Genomic DNA, 20,071 nt, shown 5'->3' with positions numbered 1-20,071 from the left:
ATTTAGCTTCCAACGCTTTGATCTTTGTCGTCTTCTTCTCAGCATCCCTCCATGGCGATAGTGAAGGGAGCAGACTTGGTCATGAAAGCCATTATTGAGGTAACTTCCTCTGCAGACTTAATGCTTTTACACTACTCACATTAAGTTAGGGATACTGTTCTTTTCCTGAGTGCTTCTCCGTTTTGGTCAGAATTGTAATGATAGTTTTCTTTGGTATTACTAATTTTAATCAGTTTGATATTTATCACCACCAAAATTAAAACAATAATACGAAAGATAGCCCTCAAATAACAAACATTGACCGTCTCAACAGCAGGTGTTTCCACCATTTGCCGCCATGACAGTTTGAAAGCAATGTCTTCTGCCCCTCATCAGCCTCTTGATGTTGTTCTGAGGCCTTCCACTCTTCCACAAGTGCTACATGCTGTTCTGCCAGGTCACTTGGGGGTCTGATCATCCAGTCTCTGCTTGAGCTGGTCCTAGACATGCTCTATATGCTGGTCATACCATATGAGGCCACTCCCACTCCCTGAAGTCCAGCGGTGACATCTCTGGCACCATGCGGTGAAACATTTTCATCCATGAACAGAAAGTTGTGGGTGTTCTGGTGGAATTGGGAGATGTTGATAAAAGAACATCCAATAGCTGGGCTCATGTACAAAAACTAAGTTGGTTTTGTGCTGACTGGTGGTGCCTGCTTAGACTGTTGCACCTTCTTCACCAAAGCCAACCCTGGGGATCGTAGGTTGGCTTTGCCTTGACGTATCGCTGACCACGCCTACTCCAGCAACTCTGACGGCCATCAATTCTGTGCAAGGTGACCCGACAGTCATCAGTGCACAGGATGGTTGACCATTGCTGCATTGTCCAGGTCATATGGACTTATGTCAACATTCATGGCGGTTTCTTGGTGTCAGTGGAATCACCTGCAGCGGTCGTCTGTCATTCCAGTCAAAGCCGTGGACTGGTTTGGCTGGAAACCCTGGTACCCTTCACATCTGGTGAACGGGCCTGCATATGTGCGGCGTTTGCTAAACCCCGTCTGAGTGCAGAGGTCCTTCGGTTCTGATCATGGTAGTGGTCTGTCACTGCTGGGTCTGTCCAACTCTGCCAATAGTTCTGGGTCTTGATGTCAATTCTGCTGATGACACTATGAGACTCACCAAGTTCACCTGCAACATCTGACTGTTCCCTACCAACCTGAAGGCCCTCTATGACCAGGTGGCGCTGCTCGTCTGTTCAGCCACGTCATGTGTTCATGGCTGTTTGAATGATGACCTTGGAATGAAATCAGCTTTTTATACCCACAGAATATTGACAATGAAGAAAATTAAAAAAGAAATTTGGGTCTTGGCCCCAATAAGTAAGACACACTAAACACAATGAGACCATTATGTGGAAAACACATGTTTGTCACCTCAATACAAATACCTCCCGTCCTGAAAATCTGTGAAACTAACACTAAACAACATCCACTGAGTTTTTTACAACATCCCAAACTTAGTGTGAGTACTGTAAGTTCTGTGAATCTGTGAAGAACTCCATCATACTTTGCAGCGCAAGATCTCCGATAAATAATCAAGCTTTTCTTTCTTTTATTCAGGAGGGAGACAAGGAAATAGCCACTAAAATGCAAGAGCTGGCCTTGAGTGAAGGAGCCCTGCCGAGGCATCTGCACACGTCTTTGTTCACCATCAGCTCAGACCAACGGATGCTCACCAACAGGTCCACACTGACACTTAGTGTTCGCTCATATAGACAGGATAACACTGGAAATAGGATTAAAAACAGCTATTTGCCTCGGGTCCTCTTCTTCTTTTGGACCACTCCTGCCATGATTCAGATTCCAAAAGAAAGCCACGTTTGCCTGAAGGTTAGCTCCATGACAAAATCATGGGAAGCAACGACAGCGTGAAACAGCTGGACATAGTGAGAGGAACGGAGCTGGAGGCTGAAATCAGAAGTCTGGTGTTGTCAGGCCAGACTGAGCCTCTCCTAATGAGGATTCAAGGAGATTTATTGTCACATGCACAGACATTTTGTTCCAGTACAACCCGAACAAGATCAGACATACAACAGAAATACACACATACAGTTTAAAGTTGGCCGAGGCGCAGCCATGGCAGGCAGGCCCTGCTTAGCACAGGTGTAGATGGTTTACAATATGGGTGGAGGGGCAAAAAAGCTGTAGATACACTTGCCCCATGGATCATTGGTGTATCCAGCCGCATGGGTTGGATCTGAAACTTGGTCAATCACTCAAGCTAAGCATCTAAAAAAAAAAAAAAAGTCCAAGTCATAAGAGGTCTAAGGGTGCACTGGCGCCGCCAACAACAGACTCTGTTCTGGACCGGAAATGAGATCACCACAACTTTTAGCAATCATGTTCCGGTAGCCAATAGGCTCCGAGTCCCGCCCTCATGTCAAAGTCGGGTCAACTCCAACAACACAAAGTCTAAAAGCAAAATGGAAGACAAAAATACAAATGAAAATACAAAATAGCAGCTGTTACAAAAAATTTTTCTTTTTCATTTACAACAATTTTTGGTTTATAGTGTTTTGAGTTTTCAGTTTTTCATTTTACAATTTTTTGGTATCAAATGTATTTATTTTTCAAATGTACATTTCTTTTTCTACATTTCGTTTTTTTTCTAAATTTCATTTTTTATTTAATTCCTTTTTTCAATTTTCCTTTTACTATAATTTTCCCCCCAAATTTTCAGTATTTTGTTAAAGTTTACAAAGTGAACTTTCAAGTTAAAAACTTTTTTTAATTGACTTTTTTGTTTTCCTTTATTTTCTTCAAGATTTCCCGTTGTTCTTTCAAATGTACCAATTCTTTCCCCATTTTTCAATTTTTTTCATGTAATTCTTTTTCCCATGTTTACTTTTTTTATTAAAAAAGGAAAAATCTGTATTTCATTAAAGTTCTAAAAGTGAACTTTCAAGTTTAAAAAAATATATATTTTTTTTCATACTGACAAAAAAAATTTGTTTACTTTTTCAAATTTACCAATTTTCCCCCATTTTTCATTCTTTTAAAATCTAATTCTTTCTTCCCACTTTCACTTCTTTTTAATTAAATACTAAAACTCCTGTATTTCATTTAAGTTTACAAAGTGAACTTTCAAGCTTAACAAACAATTTTCAATTTTACAACCCAGTTGTTGATTCTCTTTAATTGGATTTGCTGGGACTCTGATCTTTTTAACATGATGCTGTTTAACATAACCGAGTGGAAGTTGTTGAAAAATCCGGTTGACATCAGCTTTTCGCCGTACAGACAGCTGAGCCGTCACCTGGTGGGACTGTGGACCGCAGAGAACCCTGTAGCCATGAACCTCCTCAAGAGGATCCTGGTAAGCTTCCGGATCAGCTGGGATGCGACTTTGAAGCTTCTCTGCTGCCGCCCAACAGCCGAAGCTCAAACGGAACCTGCTTTTGTTAGCCGTTAATGTGTCGTCTGTCTCACTTCGCTCTGTGTTTGCAGCCGACGGGTTTGTTGGCGTACCTGGACAGTAGCGACTCTGTCCCGGAGAAAGATGTGGACAGAATGCACATCCGTGATAACCTGAAACTCGCCACGGTATCAAACACGCATCGCAGCAGTTTCGCTTTAAGGAAAAAAACAGTAAATATTTAGTTTTTTTGTTGTTTTTTTTTGCTTTCCATAGGACCAGTTAAATCGTAACAAGGTGCCCGAGTGGCAGCGGATCGCCGGCAAAGCCGCCAAAGAGGTGGAGAAGTTTGCCAAAGAAAAGGCTGATGTGGTTCTGATGCACTGGAGAGACAAGATGGGCATTGCCCAGAAGGAGGTGAGCCTTTCTGTCTCCCATTTAGAGCGCTGGCTTGCATGGGACCTCCAGATGATGAGGCTGCCAATTACGGCTCAGGTGTCTGCAGGTGTTTAATTTACTCATTTAGTTATTTTTGCAGAAGCCAAACTTAACAAAACAGTTCAGTCAGTCGCACAAAGCGCATGTGTCCATGTAATCAAAGCTGCTTCTGCACATTCTCAGTTGGTTAAAATGGATTAAAAAATAAAGATTTTGTTGGAGACGAGGTTTGTTTGAAGGTGGGGTCGCTCTTCCCTCTGCTTTTGCACCTTTGCCACTCAGATCTGTTGCATGTTCAGGTTTTTTTCTCCAGTGCCCCTGCTGATGCTTTGCACAATAAGTCTGATCCTCTTACCTGTTAAGAAAAATCAGTTTTCCTTTTTTATGTCCTAATCTTTCAGCAAATGACGAGCTTTGGAAAAGCACAAGTGATGATAATCAAGTGTCTTTGTATTCGTAGTGCATCAAACTGTAACCCTTGTTCTGATTTTGATCTGAGAAACATTAACTTCTCTGTGTCTCCACCCCACCTCCTGTTGTCTTTTCTGATGTCTCTGCTGTCAAACATACAGCAGGACAGAAATAACCTGGTAAGTTGGACTAACGAATGGGACTTTTTTTTTTTTTTTTTTTTTTCCAATCATCCTTTCTCCTGACCGTTGATTCCCCATCTTCACGTCTCAGCCAGCTTTCCTACTTCCCATTCAGTCAGACTACAGACGATAACACCCGCTGAGGATTTCCACAAACCTTAACGAGAACATACAGAAATACTCCTCCTGCTTTCCTCAGAGGTTATTTCCAGGAAGAGGTGCATTCAGATGCTGCTGGAAGGCTTTCGGGTCATTAATAAATAATGACTGCATTCAATGTCTGACAGTAGCACAGTTACTTGAAGCAGGAAGATCTCTGCAGAGATGTCTGTTCTTTTGTTTGAAGCTCTGCTTTCAGTGTTTTCTCTACCCTTCTGGCTCTGAGGTTTGCCCTTTAACAGGCAGATTCAGTGCTTTTTCAGTTTGTGTTACCTTCAAAGTCTGTTTAAAACTCCACAACAGCAGCAACTCCTGTGTGTTAATCAACTCAGTATTACTGTCAAATCTAAGCTCTATTTTAGGCTTCACAAACACAATGAAACAGTTCAACAACATTTTGTCTTTTTTTCCCATTTTGGTTTAAAGATGATAATATTGGTGGTTTTCTATTTTTCTCACAATAACCATTTAGTGTCATGTTCTCTCGAAATGACATTTTAGTTTTCATCTGTTTTGTCTTTATTTATCCCAGACTTTGTCATTTTTCTTTTAAAGACCCACTCTGATGAAAATTGTGTCTTTACCATGTTCCTGTGGCATTAAAAAAAAAAAACATTAAGCTCAAAATTGCATTTCTGAGTATTTTTTGATTCAACTTGTTGTGAATCAGGAGCAGATGGAAAAATGTCGTTCAAAAAAAGATCTTAATTGTGACGTGGAAAATTCGCTGGGAGAGCTCTCAGCAGCAGGGAGGGGAAAGGGTTGCTGTTTTTTTATTTTTTATTTTGGCTAAAAACGTCATCATAATGAAATGAATACTGGGAAAGCTTTGAAAATAGTTCAAAAGATGCTCAGAGTGGGTCTTTAACTTCACGATTCAACCTAAGTCTGACTGAACGATTTGAAAGGACAAACTACGGACAAATGATGCGTTAAAGGACCTTCTTTTTCCCTGGATTTTAGAATCCAAACCAGAAGCCTGTGATCCTGAGGAAGAGAAGACAAAGAATCAAGATTGAAGCAAACTGGGAACTTTTCTACTACAGGTAAAAATGTTCTTCCTACTTAGATCTGATGTCAAACTGATGAAAAGACGTCCAAATATGATCCTATCAGTAGGACCTGTTTGTAACTCCTGCTAGAATGAGAGCATTTATCAAGTCTGCTTTTGCTTCCTGATGGAAGATTCCAGCTTGACCATGCACGCTCCAACCTCATCTGGAACCTCAAAACGAGGGAGGAGCTGAGGGACGCGCTGGAAGGTGAAATGCGTGCTTTCGGGGTGGACCGCGAGCTCGGCAACGCCACGGTCATCTCCTGGAACCATCAGGAGTTTGAGGTCAGTGCTCCTGCTGCACGGTCCTCGTTCTTTCTCCTGCAGGATCGCTGCTGTGAGAACGTACGCTCATTTGGAAGCATGCGTGGTTGACAGGTGAAGTACGAGTGCCTTTCCGACGAGATTAAAATCGGGGATTATTATCTGCGTCTGCTGCTGGAGGAGGACGAAAATGAAGAGTCGAATGCCATCAAGAGATCGTAAGATTTCAAAGCTGCCACAGTGTGGATTGGTCACAAATACGCAGTCCAGCAACCTGATTCCGTCCTCATCTTCTGCTGGTAGATACGAGTTCTTCAACGAGCTCTACCACCGCTTTCTGCTGACGCCCAAAGTTACGATGAAGTGCCTGTGCCTGCAGGCGCTCGCAATAGTCTATGGCAGGTGTTTTGAGGAGATCGGCCCCTTCGCAGACACAAAATACATCGTGGGAATGCTGGACCGGGTCAGTGCAACATAAAAATACTCACACTTGTCTGTGTCTGTCCATAAGGTCTCTGTTTTATGTCTTTTTTTTTTTTTCAGTGTACCGATAAATTGGAAAGGGACAGACTCATCCTATTCCTGAACAAGCTCATTCTTAATAAGGTAGGTCATACATCAAAGGAACTTTCATACCATCCTAAAAACACAAGTTTTTCACCTATTTTAATTATAATATTGAATTTGTTTTGTAGAAAAACGTGAAAGATGTGATGGATTCGAATGGAGTTCGCATCTTGGTGGATCTGCTTACTTTAGCCCATCTGCACACCAGCCGAGCCACTGTCCCTCTTCAGGTACAAACCCGACCCCCCCTCCAGGGATTTTAGGAATTTAATCAACATTAATCAGCCACCAGATGGTACAACTCTGCTGGAGCTCCAGGGAAAACAAATGAGCTCAACACTGACCTATATGTGAGCATCTTTAAGAGGCGAGTCTGCAGCGTCTAAAGGAAGTCCTCCTCTCCACAGAGCAACGTGCTGGAAGCGGCGCCCGACATGAAGAGGGAGAGCGAGAAGGAGTGGTATTTTGGAAATGCAGACAAAGAAAGGAGAGGACCTTTCAGCTTTGAAGAAGTACGTCAATATTCCCCAGAATGTTTGGAATTTGCTGTTTTTCTCAGAAGATGGAGATGAACATGTTTTCTATCAACACCGTACTAAAATGAAACACAATCTAAAGGGTAATAACTGTTTGAAATAGTTCAGCCACTTTAATGGAACTGAACTTCAGTTGACCTTTATTCAAACCAATTTAAAATGTTTTTTTTTAAGAGTTGATCATGAAAACACAAAATAATTGAAGATAAAATCCGAGTGGCATTACATGGCCGCGACGCTTTCTGCCCCCTCCTGACTCGCTGAGGGCTGTTACACACCCCTTACTTTGCCCCTCTGCCCCATGCCACCCTGTTTAGAACTGTACATAAAAATAAAAATAAATGTTTAAAATGGCTGCTTAAAGCGTTTGCTTTATCTCCATATTATTGTCTACAGGTTCATGTAATCTGTAGAAGAATCTGCGATTATTCGATTACTTTGGCAATGGAGGTTTTTTGTTTTTTGTTAACCACGCCCACATTTCTAATATGGTCATATCTTAGTTTAAACTTGTAGAAGGCACTAAGTGTTTTTTTGATTGATTTATTCAAGATGGCCTCCTGAGGGGAAAAGGTCAACAAAATGTCAGTTGTGTCATGGAGATTGTCGAAACAAAAAATGTTGGAAAATGTAAAATTTGCCAAATCTTACACTACGGTTGTGTCCGAATTCCTTCCCTACTCACCATATAGGGCATTCGCCGTTTTCTACTGCGGTCCAAATCTACAATTCCAAAATCGAGGGCCTTAGAAATTTCCCAGAAGTCTCTTCGGAAAACCATTGCTCACTAGATCGGCAAAAATAGACCACAATGCATTGCGTCAGAAAAATTTTTAACAAAGAAAATGTATTTAAATGTATTTTTTTTAATAAACCATCAACGTTTTTATCTTCAGAAGACAGTGGACTCATAAATAATCGTTGCAAAATGCTCCTATCAATTAGATTTTAACTTTGTGAAATCGATGAAGAAAAAAAAAAAAAGGGGGGGGGGGGGGAGTGAGCATGGTGTCCAAATTGCTGGGAGTTGTTATTGTTTACTATGCCCAAAATTGAGTATGTGGCAGGGGTGACATTTTTGCTGGTAGATGGTGTTGCGTACAAATAACATCTTATTTTAACTCATTTTTAGGTGTAATTTTTTTTGGACTCTTTTTTTTTTTTTTTTTTTTTTTTTTAATCACAACTTTCTTTTGCGTTTATTCCCTCCCTAAATCCAGATGCAGGAATTTTGGAACACAGGCATCCTTACCGCCAAAACTCGCTGCTGGGCTCAAGGGATGGACGGTTGGCGCCCCCTACAGGCCATTCCCCAGCTGAAGTGGTGCCTGCTGGCCACAGGGCAGGCTGTGATGAACGAGTCAGACCTGGCAACGCTGATCCTCAACATGCTCATCACCATGTGCTCCTACTACCCCAGCAGGTGGGGGACCCTGCTTTGGTTGCTCACATTCCTCTGGATTGTTTGGTGCAGATCTAACACACGTTTTGTTTCCAGGGACCAAGACAATGCCATCATCCGTCCTTTACCAAAGATCAAGAGGATGATCAGTGACAACGCTTGTCTCCCACACATCGTTCAAGTAACACTTAAGTTCTTCGTGGTTGTTTTTTTTTTTTTTGCTGATCTTCGCATTCTGATTCTTTTTTTTTTTTGTCTGTTCTAGCTGCTGTTGACGTTTGACCCCATCCTGGTGGAAAAGGTTGCAAACCTCCTGTACTTGGTGATGCAGGACAACCCCAACCTGCAGCGCCTTTACCTGACGGGGATCTTCTTCTTTATCATGATGTACACCGGCTCAAACGTTCTTCCCGTGGCGAGGTAAAACCTCTTTAGGCTTCCACCAACATCACAGCTTACCAGAATTGTAAAAGTTGTGTTTGGAATTCTTTAGGTTCCTGAAGTACACTCACTTGAAGCAGGCCTTCAAATCAGAGGAGGTAAAAGAGGATCTGGATCTTCTGCGAGGTCTTGACGACCCTGTGTTCTCCTCATAGTGGAAATGTTCTGCTGTGCTGCTCCACAGGCGAAGGGTCAGGACATTGTGCAGCGAAGCGTCCTGGGACCGGTCTTACCCGAGGCCATGGTCTGTTATCTGGAGAACTACGAACCTGAACGCTTCTCTGAGATATTCCTCGGGGAATTTGACACACCTGAAGCCATCTGGAGCAGTGAAATGAGGTTAAAAAAAGTGTCTTTTTTTTATTTTTTGGGATTATTTTCCAGTTTTGGTGGAATTTCAGCAATCAGAAAAGAAGCGGTTAAGCTTCCTGAGTTTACTTTTGATCTGTGTTTCAGGCGGATGATGATAGAGAAGATCGCCGCCCATATAGCTGACTTCAGCCCCAGACTGCAGAGTAACACAAGAGCCCTGTATCAGTACTGCCCGATTCCTGTGATCAGCTTCCCTCAGCTGGACAATGAGCTCTTCTGCAACATCTACTACCTCCGACATCTGTGCGACACCACCCGCTTCCCCAACTGGCCAATTCGAGATCCGGTATGAGCTTTTTGCTCCTCTTTCTGACCTTTTTTTTGGGATCTATCTGTAGATACTTCTAGATTTGCTGCTTTTAATTTACAGGTCAAGCTGCTGAAAGACACTCTTGAAGCCTGGAAGAGAGAAGTAGAGAAGAAGCCCCCTTCCATGTCCGTGGACGACGCCTATGAAGTCCTCAACCTCCCCAAAGGACAGGGCCAGTGAGTGCAAGAATTTCCCTTTTTGAGCTTTTTCTTTGAGCCCGAAAGTTTCACTGCAGGCAAATATTTTGTTTTTCTGTTTGCAGACATGAAGAAAGTAAAATCAGGAAAGCCTATTTCCGATTGGCACAGAAGTACCACCCTGACAAAAATCCAGAAGGAAGGGTGTGTACGACGGCTACGGCAGCTGAGACATGAGCCAGTTAAAGCTGAACCCATTTGTGGATTTGACTTCAGAAACTTGACCTTTATCTTTGCAGGACATGTTTGAGAAAGTGAACAAAGCCTACGAGTTTCTCTGCACCAAGTCTGCTCGAATCGTGGACGGCCCCGACCCAGAGAACATCATCCTCATCCTGAAAACTCAGAGCATTCTGTTCAATCTGCATAAAAAAGGTGAATAATAAGAGTTAATAAGAGTTTATGTGGGGATACTTTGCCTAAGCTGTCGCTCCCTCCCACCCACAGAACTGGAGCCGTACAAATATGCCGGTTACCCCATGCTCATCAAAACCATCACCATGGAGACGGAGGACGAGCAGCTTTTCTCTAAAACGTCGCCTCTCCTGCCGGCCTCCACTGAGCTGGCCTTCCACACTGTGAGCTGCTCGGCTCTGAACGCGGAAGAGCTGCGCCGCGAGAACGGCATCGAGGTATCGGCACCGCGACCTCCGCTTTCATCTCAGTGCCTTCAGATGACGACGCTCTTTCACCACGGGGAGCTAAATAAACGCTTGTATAATAACTGTGTGCACTCAGATCTTGTTGGAGGCGCTTTCCCGCTGTGTTGCTGTTCTGACCGCATCCAGCAAACCGGAAGACATGGCTGTGCAGGTAAAGCGGCGGCCTCACGCGAATCACCCGGAAAGGTGCATTTCCTCACAGAGATGGCGTGTTGTGGTAACTGCTAAGGTGTCTCGCCACAGGTGTGCGGGCATACCTGTAGGTGCTACAGCGTTGCAGCCCAGTTTGAAGAGTGCAGAGAAAAGATCATCGAACAGCCCAACATCATCCGTGACCTCTGTCACATCCTGTACTACGGAAAGGTAAGAGCGATGCCTTCGTGCATCTACAGGAAAAAGTCTTCATATTATGACTTAGACACTAGAGAAACCATCTTTAAAGAGGATGTTTTAGCTTTTTATAAACACTATTTTGCCAAAAATCATACTTTTATTGAAGATGTGAGGGTTACGTTTTAAAAATTAGTGAAATCTGTGAAGAATTATAGACGCCAAAAGGCTGTAAAACGAAACACTTCTTACTCTTTTCCCTGACAGACATGAATATTTTCACACTCTTATCTCTTGTTTACACACTCAAAGAATAACACTTTGCAGAAAAGCAAGTAAAGTTTTTTTTAAATGAAGACAAAAATCAGATATTTATGTAAATTTGTCAAACTGAGCGCATTCTGTCCAGGAGACATTATACAGATTGGCGAGGTCTACGGCCAATCCGAATGCAGAACACAGTGCGCTATAAAAAAAAAAAAATTAGAAGAACATGCAACATTGCACTGAAATCCCTGAGACGGCAAAACAGGAAGAGATGAAGTGCAAAGCAGCGAAGGAACACTTTACAAAGCTGGAGGTCTTATTGTTACAATATGATCATATAAAAATGTACAAACTAAAATAGAAACGTTAGAGGACATCAATAAAATAAGCCTTTCTTTATTACATTATTACTTTTGACCTTTAGGTTTTTGCCAAAGTTTTAACCTTTTTTCATTTTTTAGGTCAATAATATTTGAAATAATCTAATAATTTGATTAGATGAGTTCAAATAATTCTGTGTATTGAAACGGTGGCAGAGGGCTCTAATTTAATATTTTCCTTCTTTGAAGGTGCCAGATCTTCTATGAAGATGCTAAATGTTGTCCACTTAAAAGTCATTTCCTGTTCTTCTTCCCCCCCAGACTCTCCCAAAGACTGCAGCTCTGGCAGTTCAGTGCGTCAGCTCCTTTGCGGTGGATTTCTTCCTGCAAACCCATCTCTTCCACGCCGGCGTGCTCTGGCACCTTCTAGGCTACTTGTTCGGCTACGACTACACCCTGGAGGAGAGTGGCGTTCAGGCCAACCAGGACACAAACCAGCAGGAGGTGGCCAACAACTTAGCCAAGCTCAGCCTGGTAGCTCTCAGCCGTCTTGGAGGCTTCGCCCACACGCCAGACGGCAACAACCCAGTTGCAGAGACCAACGGCGTGGAGGGCGCCCCTCCCGAGAACCCCACCATCCGCAAGAGCTTAGCTGCCATGCTCACTCCGTACATCTCAAGGAAACTGGGAACGGGAACTCCCGCTGAGGTCATTTGAACAAGAAGACCGCAACCACTTCTGTAAAGAGAAAAACGGCTTTTAGCACTTATTTCTGTCTGTTCAGGTCTTGAAGCTGCTGAACAGCAACTCCGAAAACCCCCACCTGATCTGGAACAACGGAACTCGAGCCGAGCTGCTGGAGTTCCTGGAGGCACAACAGGAGGGGAACATCAAGAGGGTAAGACTCAATGCTCACACGGGCATTTACAGTCTCGGGTCGTCTTTTTCAGAAGTCCGTTTCCTTCACAGGGAGAAAATGATAAAAGCTTCGGTGCAGACTTTGTGTTCAGCGATCACAGCAAGGAGCTCATAGTGGGGGAGATCTTTGTGCGAGTCTACAACGAGCAGCCCACCTTCCCCCTGGAGGTAAGTCGGCTTCTGTTCATCTTTGGCTTTTGTCGTGGAATGATCAGAAAAACGCACACAGTGACATCAAAAATAACATTTTGGGTTCATCGAATATTATATTTTGGTTTACCTTTTTTTTTTTTACTAGAAGTAGCTCAGGAGTATAAGTCACTGGAGCAAAAATTGACGTAATAAAGAAGAAAAAAGTCATATATGAGTCGCACTGAAATATAAGTTGCACTTTTGGGAGAAAAATGAGATGCTTCTAAACAACACCGCCAAGCCCGGCATAATGCTGAATTCACACCAAGCATGATGTACGCAAGAAATTCACATCAGCTGCCTCTCTTTCGACGTGCGTCGAATTTTCTGCTCAACACTTCTCCATAAACATGTTCATAAACTAGACACTTGCGTTGTGTTTGTGTGTGTGTGTGTGTGTGGGAGGAGCTACCATCAAGCGTATTTCGCCTCACTGCTACATGGAAGGCTTGACATGATACGGATGATGTCCAGAGATTTCAGTTTTATTTAGAAAAGCGCCACAAAGGCATCGGTAAGGGGTGGATGAGATCATTCAGAGACTCTCCCAGCATGCTGAGGTTATGCAGCAGAAGCTGCGTCTGAATGACGGACGCTCTCAGCGGCACTTCCGTGTCTCTGTAACCGCGTTTAATGACTTTCCGAGGAAAGAAAAGATGAAAACAAGAATGAAAATGACTCGAAACAAGAATATAAAGTTCAGGAGGAGAATGATCAGATTCCTCTCATGTTTGATTTGGACGGCGCTTCTTCTTCTTCTGCATTGCTGTCAGTAGTGAACACTGATACACTGACCTGCAGTGCCCTCTACTGGTTGTTAGTATGAAAGTTGCAAAGATATGAGCCTATAAATTCCAACCTCACACCTCAGTATGAGTCACTCCCCTGGCTAAACTTTACTGAAAAATGTGACTTGTACTCTGGAAAACACGGTAATAGGCATGATGAATAATGTACATTTTGGTCTGTATTTAGTATCCCAAAGCGTTTGCTGCCAGTCTGCTGGACTACGTTGGCTCCCAGGCCCAGTACCTCCACACGCTGCTGGCCATGAGCCACAGCAACAAGGTGGAGTCCCAGCAGCACGCCGAGAGGCTTCGCTTCGCTGAGATGGCTTTAGAAGCTCTCCGCAACGTCATCAAGAACAATCCTGGTAGGGAAGACGACACCAGAGTGCGGTGGTCCACAGAGGAATCCTGACTCTCTGTCATCTCTTTCTACGCACAGGTTCAGAGACCGAGTGCATCGGCCATTTCAAGCTTCTCTTCTCTTTGCTGCGCGTCCATGGAGCTGGCAGAGTGCAGCAGCTGGTTCTGGAGGTGCGTTTTATGTCCTCTCGATGCGTCTGTGTATCCCAGCAGATTGTAACGGTTTTGGTGTCCCGTTAAGGTCGTCAGTACTGTGACGTCAAACCAGGAATGTGTGGGGAACATTGCAGAGTCCATGGTGTTGTCCAACTTGTTGCTGCTGCTGCATTCTCTCCCCTCCAGTAAGAAACTTCACGGTTTTATCGTCTTTTAGGGTTTATAGTTTAACTTACTGACTTTGTTGCATCCTTCAGGCAGGCAGTTGGTGTTGGAAACCCTTCACGCATTGACGTCAAACACAAAAATTGTGAAAGAGGCTATGGCCAAAGGTCATTGCAGACGTTATTCATGTCTTCTGAAATGTTTTGAGTCTGAATTTTTGCAAGGAGACTTATGCGAGTTCTCTGGTCCCGCAGGTGCTCTCATCTATTTACTGGACCTCTTCTGTAACTGCACACACCCTCAGGTTCGCACTCAAACTGCAGAACTCTTCTCCAAGATGACCTCGGACAAGCTGGTTGGACCAAAGGTCCGTCTGGACAAACGAAGCTCGTCGCTCTTGTAAAGATCTTCATCCCGCTCAACGTTTCCATCTTCCCGTTCCCTGCTAGGTGCGCCTGACACTAATGCGTTTCCTTCCGGGCGTTTTCATGGACGCCATGCGAGACAACGCAGAGGCAGCGGTTCACATATTTGAGGGAACCCACGAGAACCCGGAGCTCATCTGGAATGACAGCTCCAGGGAGAAAGTCTCCACCACTGTGCGGGAGATGATGCTGGAGTACGTCTGACTTTTGATTCTCTTTCATTTGCAGTTTGTCCCTGTCTAAGTGTAACTTGTGCTTTTTTTCAGTCACTTTAAACAGCAGAAGGATAATCCTGACGTGAACTGGAAAGTAAGGATTTGATTATTGTCTGGGCTGGTTTCAGTTTTTGCAGTAGATAGATAAACGTGCGTTCTTGTGTGCGTGTTCAGCTGCCAGATGATTTCACTGTGGCGTACGGCGCCGGACAGGGTGAGCTGGAGGTCGGCGGAGTGTTTCTGCGCATCTTTATCGCTCAGCCCGGCTGGGTGCTACGCAAGCCGCGAGAATTTCTGGTTTCTCTTCTTGAAACGTTGACCGAACTGTTGGAGAAAAACAACCCAAACGTGAGCTCCTTCACCGCACCGACTTGTCTTTTTGAGGGAAAATGCATCCAGAGATTTCTCACTGTCACGTCATGTCACCCTTCTAGGGTGAGGCCCTAGAGACGGTTACCACGGCAGCCGTCTGCCTGTTCAGCACGCAGAGCCAGCTGGCTGACCAGGTTCCACCCCTGGGTCACCTTCCTCGCATCATAGCAGCGCTCAACCACAAGAACAACGCCATCCCCAAGAGCTCCATCCGCGTCATCCACGTCTTATCGGATAACGAGGCGAGAAATGAGTCAAACGTCACGTGTTTACTTTTATCAACAAGTAATCTAGCTAATGACTTCAAAGGTAACACCATTTCTGTCATCACCACCGCCTTGGTGGCAGCAAATTCTAATGATCGACTGATGGAAGCAAACAGGGGAAAGCCACAAACACAGCATGAGCAAGTCCCCTTTCTACAAAGGTTTTTAATTTAGGACTTCAAAAATGACAAAACGGCAAGAATGGACATGTGAAAGATGCACTTTGTACAAAAATAACCCGTTTTATTCATGAAGTGGAAGTTTACAACCAGATTTTTCTTAAGGCGCAACACAAAAAGCAAATAACAACCAAACAAGATAGTTACGGATACAGATCATTCAAGGATAGAAAAAAATGGGTTTATGTATTACCCCTGAATGTGAATGATAGAATAATCTCAGTACATGACAGGATAAATAATACTCATTATTAAAAACAGTCACTTTTATCCACTTTACTCCTAATTTTTTATCCAAAATAATCTAAGCTAATTTTTTTTCATTTTGTCTGTCCATCAATAGTTTTTCTTCCTCCTGTGTTTATCAACAAAAAACATAAATCTTTTCCCAAAGCTTATTATTACGAAACCAGTTAACCGTTTAAATTTTGAGATCTTCAAATAAACGTTTGAATTTGAACATCGGTGTATCATCTGCTAAAAGGATGACTTTCAGTACAGCTGAAGCTGAAACATAGTTTGAAGTGAATTTGTACACAGCGAAAACTGAATCTTCAAGTTAAAAGACCCTTGTTGACCTTTGCAAGAAAAATAATCGTATCTAGAAACATTTTCAGTATGGAAATAATCTTAGTTTGAGAGAACATCTCTGACTAGAATGAAAATGAAAATTATTGTTAAGACCATTTTTCTTTCCCCATTGGCAGATTTTTTTGCCAATCTAAAGAACATTAAATTATATCTGCAAAAAAATACCAACTACTGTTATCTTTTATTCTTGTATTGTGTATAAAAGAGCCTGAAGGCTGTTCCTTCTGTTTCTTTTTTCTCCAACCTTTTAAGCATCCATTAGTTTGTTGACAACAAGTAGGAAGTAATAAAAACAACTTACAAAACTATCATTTTAAATTTGTTTCACTATGATTATTATGTTTGTCCAATATTTGCCCCTCTGAACCAAACTCCCCAAATGTGGCCTAAAGCAGTCGAGTATCTTCATGTAGACATGCAAAACTGAGATTCAAATATGTAGAATCAAGTGTCATTGGAGCATTCTTTTCTCCTGAAAATGCAATTAAAAGGGAACGCTTGCTTCCTGCAGCTCTGCGTGCGCTCCATGGCGTCTCTGGAGACAATCGGTCCTCTGATGGCTGCGATGAAAGTGCGGGCAGACATGGCGGGCGTGGCCTGTGAAGCTCTGAACCGCATGTTTCAAAAGGAGCAGACGGATCTGGTGGCTCAGGTATTCTTTCTTCTTCTCCCCCCCACTACTACGTTGACTTTTATTTTGAAAGCTTTCTAACAGAATTGATGTAAACAGGCTCTGAGGGTGGATTTAGTTCCGTACCTCCTGAAATTACTGGAAGGAGTTGGTCTGGAGACGATAGAAAACCCCTCAGCTACCAAGGCCCAGATAGTTAAAGCTCTCAAGTCTATGACTCGCAGTCTGCAGTACGGAGAGCAGGTATGACGAAATCTTTTAGACTAATATTTGTTGGCCTTCTTGGTTCCATGATTGTTCATGTAACTGTGAACCCTTTTCTAATTTTGCAGGTTAATGAAATTCTTTCCAAGTCCTCAGTGTGGAGTGCCTTCAAAGACCAGAAACACGATCTTTTCATCTCAGACTCTCAGACAGCCGGCTACCTTACAGGTGAAGGGATTTTTATTTTACTCTTTTTACATTTCTGATTTACAATTTAACCTGCAACTTCTCTAACGTGATCAATTTCCTAAAAAGGTAAGTAATATCTGTAGTCTGACCCCTTGATGCTCTGCTTTACCCCTTAATAAAAACCACCTGGCTAATTCCTGACTTTATGCTCAAACCCAGCGACCCTTTTTCTCTCCTGTGACTTCCTGGTTCTTCCCTTCCTGTCCTCTTTTTCTGCCACTTGCGTTTCCTTCTTAGGGGTTTCCACTCCTTCTCTCCTGGCTGCCAGCAGCCCACTGCGAGGTGGGCTCTAGACTCCAGAACTTGGCCCTCCTCTTGCTTGCTCTGATGCAGGTAGACTCCAACCTGGCTCCCAATCTGCATTCATTTCCTGTTCCCTGTCTATCCTTATTCATCTAACAACTCTGTCGCACTCTGAGTCGTTTTTCGCCCCTCCACCTTAGATCTGCTCTTTAGTGAATCCACCCGAACTGCGTCTCTACTGTCTAGTTTGACAAAGATTCTTAAAATCGGAAAATCCATGAGGCCGATTTGCGGCTTCTATGTTTGCTTTTTCCAGTAACTAATTGACATCAAGTCATTTTAATTCAAAATGTCCAAAACTTGAAAAGTGCAGTTATTAAGGTGATCTTAAATTAATAAATGTAAAAAATAATTAAAAAAAGATGGCATCACAATGGGAGAAACCATCAAAAAATGAATGGGGTCAAAAAAAATAAAAATAAAGGACGTGTCTGGGATGTCCAAAGGAAGTTTAAAAACTGTTATAGAATGGCCACAGGACTAACTGTTTGATTTGGAAAAATGTTGGTTTTAATGTTTGTAGATTTTGAACACGAGCATTCCCCTTTTACTCGCACAGTTTTTACCAGAATATTGTGAAAGTTTTATACATGGATTGTCGGTTCTGGCTGAACAAAATGATATTACATACAGAATAAGCATATTAGGAATGTGCTTGACAAAAAAAAAAAAAAAACCTCTGTTGCCAAGGAAATCTGAAAATTTACTTTTGCAGATTCTTTTAGAAATTACTTAAATCAGTTCGTCACCTCCAGGCAGCCAAAACATGAAATGGTTGCTATGGAGATAAACTAACAGAAAAGCCACCATTTTGAAAAAGTTTTTTTTCTTTGTTTTTTCATGAGTTTTTGGCACAGGGTGACGGGGGCAGAATGGGAGAGTAAGGGGTGTGTAGAAGCTGCTCAGCTAGCCAAGGCGGGTAAAATTGGGGGCAGGTATCGCCTGCAGCCCATACAACGCCAATATCGGCTTTAATCTTTTACTAGGGTCCGGAAAATTTCACAACTGACAGTGAAGATTTGCATTGTCTAATAAGCTTTATCCCAAAAAATTCTCTAAATCATCTAAAGCCAGTTAAATGTAGAGAAGCTTAAGAGGTTTTCTAATAACTCCTGTTAAAAAAAAAAAAAATGTAAAAAAAGAACTCCCATCCATCATTTCTCGTGTTACTTTTATCTGCAGGTCCAGGAGTGGCGGGTTACCTAACAGCAGGAACTGGCACCACAGTTTTATCCAGTGTCCCACCCCCTGTGGACAATGACGTTGGAGACCTAGGCTGAGGAAGCGGCGTGCAGTCACGCTCAGACACTCGGACTGCCCCGCAGCCTCACCAACGGACTGTCTGGTCAGCAGAAAAAGGTCGGGGAGAGGGAAAACAGAAGAGCGGGCCCTCACCTTTTGTCACAAAATCTTTCAGACATCAATCTCCCTTCTTTCAAAAGAGAAAAAAAAATTATGCACTCAAGTCTTCATAAACCTTTTGTTTTTTAGTGACCACATTTGTTTTGTTTCTATTAATTTTTTCTTGTTTCTTTCAACAACAGAAAAAGTTTACTTTTGTATGAATATATTTTTTACTCTAGATTTTTTTCTAGGCAAACCAAGGCTTGTTATTTAGGGAATGTTTTTCTTCCTCTGATGCGTTAAACTGAAATTATTCCGACGGGATTTATTTGCCTCCATGGTGTCTGGACCTTTTCACCTCTCACATGACATGTAATTCACAAAACTGTCTTTAAAAATACACCAGTAATGGGGAAAAAAATGACTTTTTCTGTTCGGTTTGCGCAAATGAACAACTCTAGATCAAACCTTCGACCTGCATACGTTTTTGGGATCATTACACGAATCTGCTCCCCTTTATTTTCCAGCCTTCGACTCTTCATCATTGATTCTGTTTTCTTTAGTTTAATCTTCTTCCATGACTCATTTTAAGTAATTCTCCTCCCAGAAAGCAAAAAGCACTAGAATATTTATAAATGGAAAAATAACCACCGGAATGAGCTTCTGCTGACCTGAGTGACTGATTAAGAATATTTGTGAAAGACTAGTGCAATTTGTGAAATGTTCCATGTAATATTGCGTATATAAAATTTCTACATGAATGTACATTTAAAAATAAAAAATCTGTCACACTTGTACATAAAATTTTAAGAATAAAAGGGAACCCACAGTGTTGTTCTTTGTATGTCTATTTCTGTTTGTCTAATAATCAAATCTAGTAATCATACTATTGTCAAATATATATTTTTAATTGCTTAACATTCAGTTAAGATTATCTATATTTTTTATGAAAAGGTATCAATATTTCCACTACCTACTGAGTCTAAGTCTTCTTTACAATTTTAGGGTAATTTGGGTATTTCTGTAACTGATTAAATAAACAATCTTTAATATTATTGTATATTTATTCTTACAGAAGACGTATTTGTAGTCTGAATGACAGTTGGCTTTGATACAGATTTTTACAACAAATGTTTTGATGAATTTCTGTCATATAGGGAAAATGATTGTGTGGGAATGTATGGCCCAAAATAATTATTTGGGGGGGGATAGTGAAAACCAAATTGTAGATAAATTACTATTGACGTCACATGCCGGGCATGACTTTGAAGTTGTACATGCAGACATGTAGCTTTTTTAATTTAATTTTAACCAAATACATTTAGGGTGATTAATGGTATATGTTTCAAACTACTATTTTACTAGGACAGTGAGTTACATATGGACACTCTGACGGATATATA

The 20,071-nt window shown here is 42.2% G+C and overlaps 1 protein-coding gene across 5 annotated transcripts in view; it reads left to right on the top strand.

The window, feature by feature from the left end:
* Nucleotides 1-19,505, top strand: part of dnajc13 (DnaJ heat shock protein family (Hsp40) member C13) — a 39,834-nt gene extending 20,329 nt beyond the window's left edge. For 3 of the 5 annotated variants that reach the window (XM_023950377.1, XM_020712540.1, XM_011489058.3), the window contains 41 exons: nucleotides 43-99; nucleotides 1,604-1,725; nucleotides 3,284-3,359; nucleotides 3,491-3,586; nucleotides 3,675-3,815; nucleotides 4,409-4,426; nucleotides 5,552-5,634; nucleotides 5,774-5,927; nucleotides 6,021-6,124; nucleotides 6,210-6,369; nucleotides 6,450-6,512; nucleotides 6,602-6,703; nucleotides 6,881-6,985; nucleotides 8,230-8,432; nucleotides 8,508-8,592; nucleotides 8,677-8,831; nucleotides 8,905-8,950; nucleotides 9,037-9,191; nucleotides 9,309-9,510; nucleotides 9,595-9,710; nucleotides 9,797-9,875; nucleotides 9,971-10,106; nucleotides 10,179-10,363; nucleotides 10,470-10,544; nucleotides 10,637-10,756; nucleotides 11,632-12,018; nucleotides 12,095-12,208; nucleotides 12,280-12,396; nucleotides 13,396-13,573; nucleotides 13,648-13,739; nucleotides 13,810-13,909; nucleotides 13,982-14,056; nucleotides 14,144-14,256; nucleotides 14,339-14,508; nucleotides 14,581-14,623; nucleotides 14,704-14,877; nucleotides 14,964-15,143; nucleotides 16,449-16,589; nucleotides 16,668-16,811; nucleotides 16,901-17,000; nucleotides 18,507-19,505. In XM_023950377.1, the coding sequence (XP_023806145.1) occupies nucleotides 43-99; nucleotides 1,604-1,725; nucleotides 3,284-3,359; nucleotides 3,491-3,586; nucleotides 3,675-3,815; nucleotides 4,409-4,426; nucleotides 5,552-5,634; nucleotides 5,774-5,927; nucleotides 6,021-6,124; nucleotides 6,210-6,369; nucleotides 6,450-6,512; nucleotides 6,602-6,703; nucleotides 6,881-6,985; nucleotides 8,230-8,432; nucleotides 8,508-8,592; nucleotides 8,677-8,831; nucleotides 8,905-8,950; nucleotides 9,037-9,191; nucleotides 9,309-9,510; nucleotides 9,595-9,710; nucleotides 9,797-9,875; nucleotides 9,971-10,106; nucleotides 10,179-10,363; nucleotides 10,470-10,544; nucleotides 10,637-10,756; nucleotides 11,632-12,018; nucleotides 12,095-12,208; nucleotides 12,280-12,396; nucleotides 13,396-13,573; nucleotides 13,648-13,739; nucleotides 13,810-13,909; nucleotides 13,982-14,056; nucleotides 14,144-14,256; nucleotides 14,339-14,508; nucleotides 14,581-14,623; nucleotides 14,704-14,877; nucleotides 14,964-15,143; nucleotides 16,449-16,589; nucleotides 16,668-16,811; nucleotides 16,901-17,000; nucleotides 18,507-18,604 (5,064 nt within the window). In that variant the 3' untranslated portion in view covers nucleotides 18,605-19,505. The remainder of the gene's footprint in view (nucleotides 1-42; nucleotides 100-1,603; nucleotides 1,726-3,283; nucleotides 3,360-3,490; nucleotides 3,587-3,674; nucleotides 3,816-4,408; nucleotides 4,427-5,551; nucleotides 5,635-5,773; nucleotides 5,928-6,020; nucleotides 6,125-6,209; nucleotides 6,370-6,449; nucleotides 6,513-6,601; nucleotides 6,704-6,880; nucleotides 6,986-8,229; nucleotides 8,433-8,507; nucleotides 8,593-8,676; nucleotides 8,832-8,904; nucleotides 8,951-9,036; nucleotides 9,192-9,308; nucleotides 9,511-9,594; nucleotides 9,711-9,796; nucleotides 9,876-9,970; nucleotides 10,107-10,178; nucleotides 10,364-10,469; nucleotides 10,545-10,636; nucleotides 10,757-11,631; nucleotides 12,019-12,094; nucleotides 12,209-12,279; nucleotides 12,397-13,395; nucleotides 13,574-13,647; nucleotides 13,740-13,809; nucleotides 13,910-13,981; nucleotides 14,057-14,143; nucleotides 14,257-14,338; nucleotides 14,509-14,580; nucleotides 14,624-14,703; nucleotides 14,878-14,963; nucleotides 15,144-16,448; nucleotides 16,590-16,667; nucleotides 16,812-16,900; nucleotides 17,001-18,506) is intronic. The other 2 variants (XM_023950378.1, XM_023950376.1) reach the window with 1 other exon arrangement.
* The last annotated feature ends 566 nt before the right edge of the window (nucleotides 19,506-20,071 follow it).

Source organism: Oryzias latipes, chromosome 20 (genome assembly GCF_002234675.1).
Source record: "Oryzias latipes chromosome 20, ASM223467v1".
In the NCBI taxonomy this organism is placed as follows: domain Eukaryota; kingdom Metazoa; phylum Chordata; class Actinopteri; order Beloniformes; family Adrianichthyidae; genus Oryzias; species Oryzias latipes.
The sequence above is the reverse complement of the archived record's forward strand: the minus strand, read 5'-3'. Positions and strand labels throughout refer to the sequence as shown.